At 35.4% G+C, this 13,869-nt stretch overlaps 1 protein-coding gene across 5 annotated transcripts in view; it reads left to right on the plus strand.

Annotated features, from left to right (window-relative positions):
* The window catches only part of DNTT (DNA nucleotidylexotransferase), a 146,502-nt gene extending 134,364 nt beyond the window's left edge, over positions 1–12,138 (plus strand). For all 5 annotated transcript variants that reach the window (XM_072931136.1, XM_072931138.1, XM_072931135.1 and 2 more), the window contains one exon: positions 9,424–12,138. In XM_072931136.1, the coding sequence (XP_072787237.1) occupies positions 9,424–9,510 (87 nt within the window). In that variant the 3' untranslated portion in view covers positions 9,511–12,138. The remainder of the gene's footprint in view (positions 1–9,423) is intronic.
* The last annotated feature ends 1,731 nt before the right edge of the window (positions 12,139–13,869 follow it).

Below are 13,869 nucleotides of genomic sequence, written 5' to 3' on the forward strand. Positions count from 1 at the left end.
GATATTTTGTTATACTGTGTTATGATATAGCTGTGTAAGTGCCTAGAATATTCTAATACTAGCCGTATTATTCTATTTTACTTGATTAATTTACTTGTTACTGTTCAGAATTTAATATCAATAAACTAATGAGAGCTAGATATGAGTTTAAGAGAAATATTCTAGTCTGGTATTCCTGATTAAAAGCACAGGACAAATCCAGTGGTAATATGAAATGAGAATTTATGATTATGGCTTCTCTTACATTCAAAAATTATTCATGCCCAGAATTATTAGAATAAATTCCGCTGCATTATTTTGCATCAATACCATTACACATGATTTTGCCTGAGGGTATCAAGTCAATGGGTAGTGCTTGCAATACTGCTTTTTCAATCATGCTTTGTTATACTGTCATTTCAAAAAGTAATTCTTTTTCCCTCTGATTTATTTAGCATCTTGTTTGTAGCTGGCTTAGGAACAGATTAGATTTTATTTTAAGGCAGGTATGCTGATATGAATATTACTGCAGAAAATACCAGTTAAACCTTAAAATTACATATGGAGATAATATATTGTCAGAGAAACTTCAGGTTATTGCTACTGAAAACTGTTATGATACTGTCAAATGAAAAATGCACTGTGTCTGCAAATGTTGTGGGATATTATTATTGAATTTGTTGACGTACTTCACATTTCTAGTACAACTAGTACTTCATTATTTATGTTCTATAATTATAAATTTGTTTGTGCTGTTGATAGTCTCATTCATAAACATAGCTTAAATATTTAGTGAAATGTCTAATTACAACTAAAGCAAAAATCACCAATAGCCAGTCTTTAAAACCAAATGAAAAACATTGGGAAAAGCACAAAAGGAAAAACACTTGAAAGTTGCTAGTCATGTTGTTTAGGAAACTCCTAGAAGACAGATTGTCAGATGTTATAACTATCCACAAAGTATAAACAATGCCTGTTGACCATAATGGAGCTAAATTCTGATGGGTAATTACTACACAGCTCCTTGGGGCTTGATTCTGTAATGTTTTTTTCATCAAGTAATGTTTATGTTGAGAATGTTGTCTGACAGAGTACTGGTGGAAGGAGCTGCTGTCCCTCTCAGGCTAGATAGCAATATAAATATCAGACCATGAAGAAGTTTCATTTTTCCGTGGTACTTTCTGGCAGTGTACAAACTATGCAAGACAATAATTGAGTACAATGATTTGAAAGCTCTTACATAATGACAGGGTTGTACACTTTTTTTTAATGAAAATTGCTTTACTTAGCCTTTTTTTCTTCCTCTGTTTCCTCCCCACTCTCTCCATAAAATAATTTTGTTTGCTATGAAGGTTACTGAACACAGTGACTCTTGTGAGCACTTTGTCTACCTGATGATCAGCTGGAGATTCAGAGAAGTAGCCACTATTTTACAGATCAGTGCTATGCTATATTCCCATACTTTCATTGTTGATTGAAGGCACTCAACCTCCTCTCAGTCAGTGCACTGCAGGAATTTATGGATCTTCCATAAAGCTTTCTCTACAGTTGCTTTACAAAATTCTCAGTCTGTAAATGGTGTAAAATTGCAAAGCTATTTGTTATGCTGAAGCTCAGGGCAGATTTATATTTTCCACCAAAGATGTACAACATTCATTTTGTAAAGTTAGCAGTAGCATAGAGAAGGAAGAGAAAATTGTTGGCTTCCTGCTCAGTGCTTGCAGAGCCTTTCACCTGGGTCATGGCAGGTCAGCAGAGAGGAGTGGAGTGGGTTGTGATGCTGAAGGAAAGGTTGCCTGGCACAGCATGGCAACCATTTCCTGAATGACAGCTGGAAATCCCGGTGCGTGGGCTGCACCTGGTTATGGATAGATCAAGGAGATGCACCTTCATCTGTTAAAAAAATTGAATCATAATCCCTGTGGCTTAACATTGATATAACTTAATTCTGATACTGATGTCAATAATTTTTAAGTGCTGATAATGGCTTTGGGCTCCTCAGTAATTTTAGTAAAAAATCTTCCACTGTTACTGTATGTATTTATTTTTGACATATAGCATAAAAACCACAGCCCACTCTCCCACTTAAGGTGATGCTCAGTGACTCAAGTTCCACATGGTATGGGTAGAAAATAGCATGGAACTAGGTATTTAGGGAAGATTTTAAAGAAATGTAGAGAGGATAGCTTTCACTCACATTATTTGTATTATTATAAGCCATATAATAAGTCAATATAAACCAATAAATTATGCTTGTCTTTAGGTTAGTAAACTCAAATATAGACAAAAGCACATGATAATTATGTCACCAAAATGCTTATTTTCCTTGAAATCAGTTCCTAGCTATTGTTAGGAAGAGTTATCATGCATTTTCCGATAGGTTTTCTCAGATATTGTAGCTTATACTTTTTAGAGCTCCTATCTGCACCAGTTAACCAACAAATTCAGTCTGCAAAAAATCACTCCAGAAAGTGATTGACTTTGATAATGAGGAAGATAGGAATATATTTCTGCAAGTAAACAACTTTTGAACAGGGAGTAATTGAAACACTCGAAGTTTGCAGCATCCCTTTTCTCCCTTCCTTGCAGCTGCTTCTTTTGCTGAGTCACTTGCCTGCACTTTCCTCTCAGAAACCCACTAACCCACTTATCCATTCAAATCAAGTAAAACCACGTTAAGCATTTTATTCAACCTGCTGCAAGACCCTAACTAAGTCTTAACTAAGGCCCTAATAAGTTTATCTAAAGTATTGCTCTATTCTAGGTGCCCTTGTTTGCTGTTTCACAGGCTGGAGTAAATTTGTGTGGTTCTGTAAATTTTGGCTTGAGTGAAATGTTCTGAATTGTTATATCAGATATTTTAGTCTGAGTTTTTATTTACCTGAATTCAGAAATATCTGAACTCAAATGCCACTGAAATTTTCTCTTCATTACTTTCTTCAGTTTTACCTCCCTGTCTTACTCCGTGTGTTGCACTCATTCTCCATATGGAAGTTGCTGAACTGCAGAAGCTCATCAGCATGTTCAGTAGGGTAAGAATTGCTAGTATAGGAAGCCCATGAGGAGGTCATGTCAAGTCAATCATTCCATAACTCATCCATCCAGGTTTGGCTTTAGCCTTTTTCTACCCTGTTACTGACATCCTCCATTCTGTCCTCTCCTGCATTTCTCTGTTTTTTTACTTATTTTTAAAAAATGTTAGTAGCATCTACATATTTAGGATTCCAGGATAAGCCTAATTGAATTTGATGGGGATCAAGGATATATACAACTCAAAGCGATTATTCTGGGACTTGCAATAACTTAATTGTCAATAAATAGAATCTCCAATTAGTTGTGCCATGGAGTGAATTTGGATAATTTTTCATCAATCAGTCTTTATAATCTGATTACCTCTCTTCTGATTGACCTTTCTGGGAGAAGATGTAAGTGTGAAGCTAAAACAAACATATGCTCTGCCTGTCTGTCTTGTCTTCTCTTGGGTTTTCCTGACTCAGTTGCTTTGACAGTGGTCCTTGTACTTGTCACATCCAAGGATACTTAGACATCTGTATTCAACACATTCAATGGTTGGCTTTGGAACTTAAGTTTTTGTTCTAAAATTGTGCTTCCCTTGCTAGGGCATGACTTTTTTATGACCTCTGTGTTTTCAAGTTTACTTTTCATTGTGAGCTAATGGAGGTATTCAGGCTCGTGAGGCAGCTCAGGCTTCCCAGTGGAAAACAGCATTGAACTTGTATGATTTCCTAAGACTTGTTTGCTAAAGTTCACCAAAAATCCATGCAGCTCACTGTAGTCAAATGGAAAAGCCTTTGGGATGTCTTTAATTTTGCACTGAGATCTTCCTTTTTTTTCTCACTGGATTTGTGTACTTGCAGTCATAGGCACCTTTAACTCTCAAAAAGAGCAAGCAAATGCAATTATATAGATAGAGAGCACTAGGTGGGTGGCTACACATTTTTAGCTTTACAAAATTTGACCAGTTGATGGAACAACATATTTTTTGCTTTCTGCTCTTTTTGTTCTTCCTTTCTTCCTTTCTTTTCTTACTTTTCAGGCAGGTTTCATTTCTGTTTTTAAAGAATAATGTAGAGCAAGCCTGAAAACTTTCTTGCAATTCTGATCATACAATAAATGAAAGTGTGACTACTTCAAGCTTCCAAATGTCTTTTTATTTATTTTCTCTTTGGTATTTCATGGATTAGAAAAAGTTGCTTGGGGCTATTGTCATGTATTACATTTAATATTCATATATCAAGAAAAAATTTGATGTACTATAGCTACTTGTTTAAAAATATTTTCACAATAGTTGCTATAGCATTCACAGAAATTCTCCCATAAAAGTGTTGGTTGTTTGCACCTATTCTAACTTGTTGCTTTTATTTCAGTATATGGTTATTTCAACATTTTCAGAGATGAGAATTAATTTAATGCTCTACTCATTTATTGTTAGACCCTTGCACCGAACTTGATAAAAAAGGATCACTGAGTAGAGAATATAGCTGCAGTCAATCTAAGAATTGCAGGAAATGTTGAAACAAAAATACTTCAGTGCATTGTTTTGTGGATATGTGATTGTACAGACTTCCTTGATGGAGTCCTCAGACTGTCTCAAAAGCTGAATATTTTTGCCTTGGTATGTGGGAGTTTAGGTGAAAATAATCCAAAAGTTACAAAATAATAAAATGTATATCTATTGTAAATGCAGGCAAACCCAGTGGGAAGAAATGATGATGTCTGACTCTAGTTCAGAAGGCTGAGTGATTTCTTTATTGTAACTGTGCTAAAATACATTAATATACTATATAAAGGAAGATACTAAAACTACATGCCTACTTTTCTAACTACCATCTCTAACTAATGACCAACTCATGACCCTGTTCTTGAGAGTCCAGACACAGGTGGGTTGGATTGGCCATCAGGCTCAAACAATCCTCACCAGAATCCAATCAAGCACTCACCCCAGGTAAACAATCCTCCAAACACATTCCACACAGGAAAAACAAGGAGCAGAAAGGGAAATTGTTTTCTTTTTCTTTCTCTCTGTGCATCTCTATGAAAAATCCTTAGAGAGAGAGAAATGTGCTTACCACATATACCCATACTGTCAGGCATACCTTATAAAAGGCTGATTTAGTAAACACAGCTTCTTCCTAAAGTTTCTGCAATGCTGGTGTGAGCTGTGTGCCCTGGTGGTGCATCAACACCTGAACTACAGGGGCAGAGAACAGGTGGGTCAGGTAACACTTGGGTCAGGTAAACACACAGAACATTCCCACTGGCAATCATGTGGTAGATATGATGCATTACCTAAGTTTCAGCCTTCACAATTTTTTCTGTAAGCCCCTTTTGTTAATTATTTTTTCAAGAATACAAATGCTGTTTGAGAAAATGGGATCAGAGAAAAAGGGAGTTTAATTCAAGAGCTTCGTACTTTTAGTCTGATAAGCCACTGATGTATATTCTATCAATTGTGGGTCTGACATTATGGTGCACTGCTTCACTGAATGCCATGGCCTTTCATATCTAAAGAAGCTGTAGCAAGGAATGTAAGCAGCATCATCTTTTTGTTTGTCCAAATTATCTTTAATTATAACTCTTCAATTGACATAAGTGATGACTTGTGAAGATGTCAATAAAGTGACAAATACATGCATAAGAAATCTAAACGTGCATTGTGGTCTCTTTGACCATGCCTCATTAAGCAAATCCTGTTGCTATCATCATTCATCTACAACTGACTTTACCCATAAATCTTATTTTTAGAATGGACTCTGTCCAAGCACAATGAACAATTAAGTTCCAAGTTTGAAAATGACAGTCTGTCCTCTTCTTTTCTGTTGTTCATTTATCACAGTCTTGCTTACGGCCACTGTGATAATTTGAGATGTAAAGAGATGGGGGTTTAGACTGCTTGGTATTTATCATTCAGTAGAACTACAAAGTTAGGTATGATCATATTGTCATTATATCTCCACTTTAATAATTTTTAAAAGAAAAGGAAATATTAAGATAATTAAACTGATATTAATATGTGTCATATGTTAAACAATGTGAAAAACAGTGATTTTCAGAAATCACTGATTTCTGAACAAGTGATTACTGTCTTCTGAGAAGAGAAAAACTAAATTTAAAATCCCTAAACCTCTTGTGTAAGAGTTTACCATTTTAAAGCATGCAACATAATCCTGGACACAAAGTAAAAATTAGAATAAATGTGTAAATGATTTTCCAAGTTCTTGTCTCGAAGCAAAGTTTTATCAAAGAGTGTTTTATAAATTGCTAAAAAGATATTGTCAGCAATAATCTCCATGCCCCTCCTCCCCTCCCCAATTTATTTCATGTAATAGTAGGTCAGGAGTCCAGACAGACCTTAGTGTTCATGGTCCTTCAGGGTCTTTTGCAAAAAGGGATGTGCCTCATACACAATGTTATAATTTTCAAAAGGATAATGAAATCTGCTAGAGTATGACTGCATTTTCCTGAATTACGGCTGTGAAGCATATAAAAGTCAGGGCTCTGAAAAGAGTGGGAAGAATGGGATATGGAAAGAAATTACTTGGTCTTTAAGGGTGCAATTTTACTGTGACTTATTCAACAGCAAATGTTCAAATTATAAAGCAGAGTTATGCCAGTAGTCAATTAGGAAACTTCATTCTTAATTCTTGTTCTTCAGCTAATACCAAGGATTACAAGGATTTAAAGAAAGAAATTAATCAAATTTCCACCATGTGTCTCATCTTCAAAACAGTGAATTACACATGTACATACAAACCTGTAGTACTTCACTTTGCAGCAGATTCTGCTGGTTCAGAACCATCAAATCCCCTTTCATCAATGGTAATATGTGGTATTAACTTCTATTTTTGGGTACTTAAACTAATTTTCTAAGTTCATCTTCATTTGGGTTAAATAGTAATGAAATGCTATAGTGACAGACTAAGACTTATTCAAATTATTATTTAAGTGTAAATATTACTTAAGTGTAAAAGAGCATTTATTTTGATATTGGGCCACTGTTATTGCCAAGCAATTTGGTAGTAAACAGTTGGATATCAGTCTGCTTGGAATTCAATTAAATGTGTGCCTTTCAAGAAGGTTGTGCTGTTGGCTAATGCTGATGTAGATAACTAAAACTAGAATTCTGCTATTAAGTAATATTTGTTTTTTTTTTTCTGGATTCATTGTATTAAAATCTGATATGAAACCAAGTGACAGTAGAAGTATAACATACATGAGCTTTGGCAATGATAGTTAGGATATCATAAAGCTGTGCTAGCTCTGTGCCTTCACTCCCTGCTTCTCTTTCAGTATTATTGATCATTAATGCCAAAATGAAAAATAAGAGGTAGCAACTCATGTAAGAAAACATTTGGATGGATATTGTTCTACATTATGTGTAGTTAATGGTTATGTTTACAACCACAAAGGTAATGTTTGCATCCATTGAAATGACGGAATTGATTAAATTGATAAGAGAAGAGTGTACCAGAAGCTCCAGAGCATAGGGGTTTTTTTGTAAATTTGACTGATGTTGGTGAAGTATGTTTTGGATCTCCACAATATTGGTAGGAAGATGAAATAAAATCACAACCAGGCAAGCAGTTCATTACTTCTCTTGGGGAAAAAGAAAAAAATCAAGAGAGAATGGTAGTGAATGCAATAATCAAATTTGCAGCACTGTATAAGCATAGATTGACATAGAAGGAAAATCATAGGTTATGATTAACATTAATAACACTTACATTGCTAAAGCAGTTGGCAGATACCAGCCAGAGATTCATTTAGAAACATTGCTTGTAGCTACTGAGAATGGTATTCAGCATCAAATACTGTGTATTAGAAATTTTCCCTGTCAAGCAAATGAAATGAGTTTAGCTTGCAGGAAAACATAAAGTGACAGAACAAAAGAAATGGAATGCAATTTGGGGTCTCAGAGATATGAAGAGCTCCTATTAAAGAGTCTCTGTAACATCTGTCTACAAGTGTAAGATTTTTTTTCTTTTACTTTAGTTCTTTTTATTTTTTTTTTTTTTGCAGTAATGTAGGTGTATGGATTGCCCTCTTTTTCTTAATAATACTAAAAGAAAAAAAAAAAGAAATAACAAAAAAAATCCCTAAAATCCTGTCATCTCAGGAGACACTTGAGGAACAAAATATCCTCAGTATTGTTATTCAATGGTGTTGATGTCATCTTTCCTTTTCTTTTATCCTGTTAAATTTTTATTTTCTACCATTTTCCCCCTTCTTCTCTCTATGTGAAAAAGTTCCGTATTTCTGCTGTTCAGTATTATTTGTAGATTCCTTTCATTCCAGAATCTGACATTTGAACTTCCTGTGAAAAAAAGAGATATTCTTTCTCTATGCTTTATAAGCAATCTTTGCTATAGCAGAGACAACTTTAATCACTCAGGTCTCAGTTGTGAATCTCTGGTGCCAGAAGTTGTTCCACCATACCCTGGGTCTCCTCTGATCTAATCATGGGCTCCTCTTCCTGACCCATTCCCGTGGGTGTGCCGGACAGACAGCCCTCGTGGAGGGAGCTGCAGGCACACATGGTGTAGTCAGAGATTCTCCTTACTCAAAGGAATTTATTGGTGGGTTCTCCAGACAGCATCTCCTCTTTCACAGCAGAGAGTAAATCGAGAAACTCAACCCTGAAGTTTTCACAACTCTTGAGTTTGATTATTCAGAGTTGAACACTTATTTAGACTTCAAATGATTCAGGAATTACTGAAATCTTGAAATATTTTTCTTGCTTCCAAACTCTACATTGTGAGGTTTTTACTGTTCAAATACTCACCTACCTTAGCAGCTTTTAAAATTATTATTGTACTTTTGTGATTAAAGGAATTCGTAAGGCTATGTACTTATTCTATCAACCATCATACAGCACACAGGCTTGTGAGTGTTCCTGTGTAAAAATAATCTCCTTTATTATCAGAAGTGCAGGTATAAAAAACAAAACTTCATTTTACTGCAAAACATTCAGAAGGAGTGTGTCTAAAGAATAAAAAAGATTGGCTTTTAATTGATGCTCTTAAGGCTTGGCTAGGGACAATTTCTGTCACCATCAAATCAGTTTGAATGCACTTACAGAGAACATTACTGTATTAATTTAAAAACGTTTATGATTTCATGAAGGAAATTCTGCTGTTGACCCTCATGGAAGGGAAAAATAGGTTGGATTTGAGGGTCTTGAAAAAGTAAATCAAAACAAAGTTGAAAGCTAGTCATTAAAAGTGAAAACATCAAGCAGCATTAAAATTCTTTTTTAACTTGCTTTTGCATTTCAGGGTAGGCACACTGATGAAGACAGTGTATTCTGTAGAGGATACAATGGGTAGAACTGTCAAATATTAACTCCTTTTCAACAGCAAAAAGCATCAATTGAAATTTCTTTCTAACACCCTTATTGACTTTCCTTTTAATTTTTTTTCACAGAGGATCTTTCTCAAAGCTGGAAGTGAGGAAGAAATCTTTGCACATCTTGGCTTGGATTATGTCGAACCATGGGAAAGGAATGCTTAAAATTATTTGCCAGTGTACATTCATCAGTTGACTGCAATGATCATTCTGCCCACATTGCAGTCTGGTATAGTTATATATACATATATAAGTATTTTTATGACAACAAAAAAATGAAATAAGTATTAGAAGCCACTTGCACTTGGTAATGTTCCTAGAAGACTTTTAAGTTTTTCAAAATCTTTTCCAGTCCTTTCTGGTTTTGAATTTTCTATGTGGGAGTGATAAGACAGAGCTTGTTTTGGGGGGAAAACTTGTAACTGGTGAAATTTTTGCTTATGATAGGAATTTAACACTAGTATGAACAATACTTGTTTTTTAAAATAGTCAGCTACAATACGTAAATAATTCAAAACATTTGAGCTGAGTCAAAACATTACTGAAATGTATGCTGGTCTTTAACTGAATTTCTTATGTATTTTGCTGAATCCATGTATAAAATTGCTCTGTATATAAGGCTTAATGACCTAGGCAGTAACTACTTTGCAGTCTCAGCAACTTGAGGCTTCAGCTGTAATATTTTCCCAGGTAGGGCACCATTCTACAAAAACTATAAACAAGTTGATAATTCAGTGAGAGTTAAAAAACATTTCACAGGAAGGGATTTTGAATGGAAAAGTGGAATAACTCAGTAGCAATCTTCAATTTTGTAGAAAAACACCATAAATTTATAGTACTGATTTGGACTAAAGAGGAGTCAGGTTATGAGGTGTAATGGTCCTCAGTCAGGAATTTGAATCATAACCTACATGAAAACAGTATTTTTAAGTGCCAGGCTGGTTACTGCTCCAAGACAAAAGATTTCAATTATCTGTGCTCAAGTTAGATAGATGGAAATTTATTTATTAGTAAGTAAGTGTGAATGCATTTACTTGAGCTGTTGGGCTATTGGCTGCTCTAGAGTATTCCATGTCTTTAGTCAGAAATTCATACAGGATGTAAGAGGCTTTCTGATAAAAGCCCTACGAAATATTTTGGTTTCAGAAAATGTCTAGGTAGCTCTTTTGACCATAATGACAGTGAAGGATTTGCAATACATTTATCCTTTAATAAACAGGAGCATTCAGTGCTTTAGAAAATAAAGTTATTTACTGATCATTTTTCATTTGGGAATAAAGGTGATTAAGAATACCAGGATTGGTCAAATAATTTTCTTCCTTAAAAATCTGGAATTTTTTTCCTCTGTTGAGGCTGACTACACCTCTTGACATGAGGAGAAAAGAATGGCAATAACAGGGCTGTGCACAACAGTTATTACTCAAACAGTATTTGTTACTAAAAAAAAAGTATGCTTAATTTGTTAATCATTACTTTCAACTGGGGAATAGACTTTTCAAGGACTGTGTTGTAAACTATTCCAAAACCTCAGTCACGGTTGTAGAAAAATGTGTTCATGGCAGGAATTTGCTTCTTACCCGTGTCAATAAAATCACTCTATTAGAGTGCAGTTTTGCTAACTGAGCTGAAAATGCAATGCTACTTCCTAAACTGCTCTAACTATAAAGCACAGGCAGTTCTTCCTGCTTTATTTCGCTGTTGTTTGAAGTAGCTTCTCTGTGTTTTGAATCAGGATGCTGACACTTAAGTAGCAGTGACATTTTTCAGTCCTAATGGAAGAAAACAAAAGTCTGAATATTATTTCTACTTGGCCAACATTTGTAACAAATTATACATTCCAGTTCTGCTGTTTCTGCAAACTTCAAGACACACACAAAATATCAAAAATTCTGAATTCCACATAAACAAATAACTCATAACTTGGGTGCCTATGCACCACTTATAATTATGCTGCCTGTGAGGGAAAAGAAACCAACACAAGTTCTGTCAGCTCCTCCAGGACAGCATATCACTTTATTTTTTATTTCCCTCAATTTTTCTGAACTTTATTTAGTATGTATCTTACAGATTGCTCACTGAATCAACTATTTTTAAAAAATATGGACCTGATAAATGAGGGGTTAGGTGACCTAGGCCTAGGTGACCAGGATGGTTTGACCATGAAGAAGACGGCTTCTCTTGTGCACACCCTGACTGGAGCAGCTGCTAGTGCAGTCACTATCGCAGGTACCGTGTGCAGGATCATCCCTGATAGCACCTGCCAAACCAGACAGCTGAGACTGTAATTAGAAAAGATAAAAGTCATATAGGAGAGCTGGGATGGAACAGGTTAAAGGAAATGAAGCCTTTATCAGCTGAGCATATCTGGATCCATGTGTTAGTGAAAAGTCCCTCCAGTGTGATGGAACTGCTGGAGTCAGTGGTAGCGAAGCTCATGAAGGACAGGTGGGGCCATCAGGACCTGGAAAGGGCAAACATTTGTAAGCAAGAACAGATCACAATTTGTAATAGGAGGAAGAGAAGAGAAAATTTCAGATCAGTGCTCTTAATATCTCCTAAATTGCTTGAATGATTAATAGACTGTATTTTTAATGCACCTAGAAGAAAATAAAGTGATAAGTTATTGGTAATTTGTTCATCAGAAAAAAGTCATGTCAAACTATTTCAGCTGTAAAGTCCCTGAAGGCTGTCTTTTTAAAATGTCTGTCCCTCCTCCCCTGCTTCTACACCAAGGCAATTTGGCAAGTAGTGAGCTGAGAAGGATCACTGGTTTCATAAACATCTACATACTAACTCGCTAAGAATTACTAAGTAATTCTATCTCTGGGGAAAAAAGGGAAAAGTAAAAGGAAAGCCAGTGTTATTTTTTTCATGGTTTGAAGTAATATGTGATTTGTCAAATAATCTCTTAAGGCAAAGGCAATGAGATGTATTTAGTTTGGTGGGTAATAATGTAGTTAATGTCTAAAGGACTAATGTATTCAAGGAAAAGCTCATTCTATCTACACAGCTCTACAAAATTGCAAATCTGGGCAACCTATACACTCATACAACTGAAGCCACATGGACTTTCTGCAAATAACTGGAAACCTGAGAACTGCTGCTACTTTGCATAAATAACTCCAGAATATTAAAACAACCAAAAGATTTGCAAATGTTGTAATCCCCATATGAAATGTCTTTTCTACAGTTTATGGGCAGAATTCTTCAGCTTTCTCAGGTGAGACCAACTTGTTCCTGGCATGAAATATATTCTTTCACTTTTTGAACAGCTATTACTTTCTATTATACACTTTCCTTTGGCCACTGCAGTTAAAATAAGCAGGTCCTGGGTCTGACAGGTTAATTTAAAGTCACATAAACAAAAGATTGGGTGTCCTGGAAGTCTTCTTTAAGAGGAAGACCAAGCAGTCTTTTAGCCCTGCTATGCAGATGCACAGTGTCTTTTACTTTAATTAGGATGCATCAAATGTCATTTCTTCTAGCTGAAGAGGGTCCTTGGGTGTGCTATAGGACATCCTTGATAGCACCAGCTATGAGGTGGAATACTGTGAAAATGTGTGTTGTCACTCTGAGCTAAGGGCCTCTGCTAAAGCCAACCAGAGGTACCACCTTGCACAGTGCCAGACAATAACTGGAAAAGGTTTTTACCCATGAATGCTGTTCAAACCCCTTCAGAATACTTAGAAAGCTGTTTAATGTCTCCTTCAATAAATGTGTATTTATAGGCAACCCATAAAATCTAACACTATTTTTCAGTGGGTGCCTCCAAAAAAACACTATTCCCAAATACTACTGGTGGTATAGAAACTCCACATGTTGGGGGGTGATGCTGGACTACACATCCCAAAAGCCCAGATGCCTTAGGGAAATCACTTGCCTGATGAGAATCAATCCTACCTGCACATGGTGACTAACCATGGGGAGAGACGAAGAGAGAACATGTGTTGGATAAGTACAAAATTTCCCAATTTTCTATGTTTTAGTACATAAAAACACCTGCTGAAAATTAAGCTACTTTTTTTTTTTGTGGTTGCAGACATTTGATTCCAGTTCCTTTGTGACTGTGCTGCAAAAAATAATACTAAATGGTATATTTCCTTTTGGGTTTCATTCTTGCCAAAATCAACATGCTCATTCAAAGGGATTTTTGGAAATGGCAAGGCTCTCCAGACCATTTCCCACCATTATGAGGTTTTAAGGGAACAATATTTATGTGAAACTATTTTTATTAAACAATTATTTAAACAATTTTTATTAAATAAATAAAGTCTTTCTAGCAGGAATAGCATAATTTCATGTGTTTGCTGCTATATACACATACTATGTCCAAATTATTCTAAGTTTTCTATCAGCTTCAGTGTATTTTCCTCTTAAGGAAGCTATGCACAAAGATATAATAGAAAATAGCAAGAAAGGTCTCAATTTTGAAAAAATGGATTATTTCTCTGTTGGGGAAGTGCAGATCATATTCCAGAAACTTGTAGTTGCAACATTTAGGGGAAAAAAGCCAAATAACAAAAA

This window comes from Taeniopygia guttata, chromosome 6, assembly GCF_048771995.1.
Source record: "Taeniopygia guttata chromosome 6, bTaeGut7.mat, whole genome shotgun sequence".
Lineage (NCBI taxonomy): Eukaryota > Metazoa > Chordata > Aves > Passeriformes > Estrildidae > Taeniopygia > Taeniopygia guttata.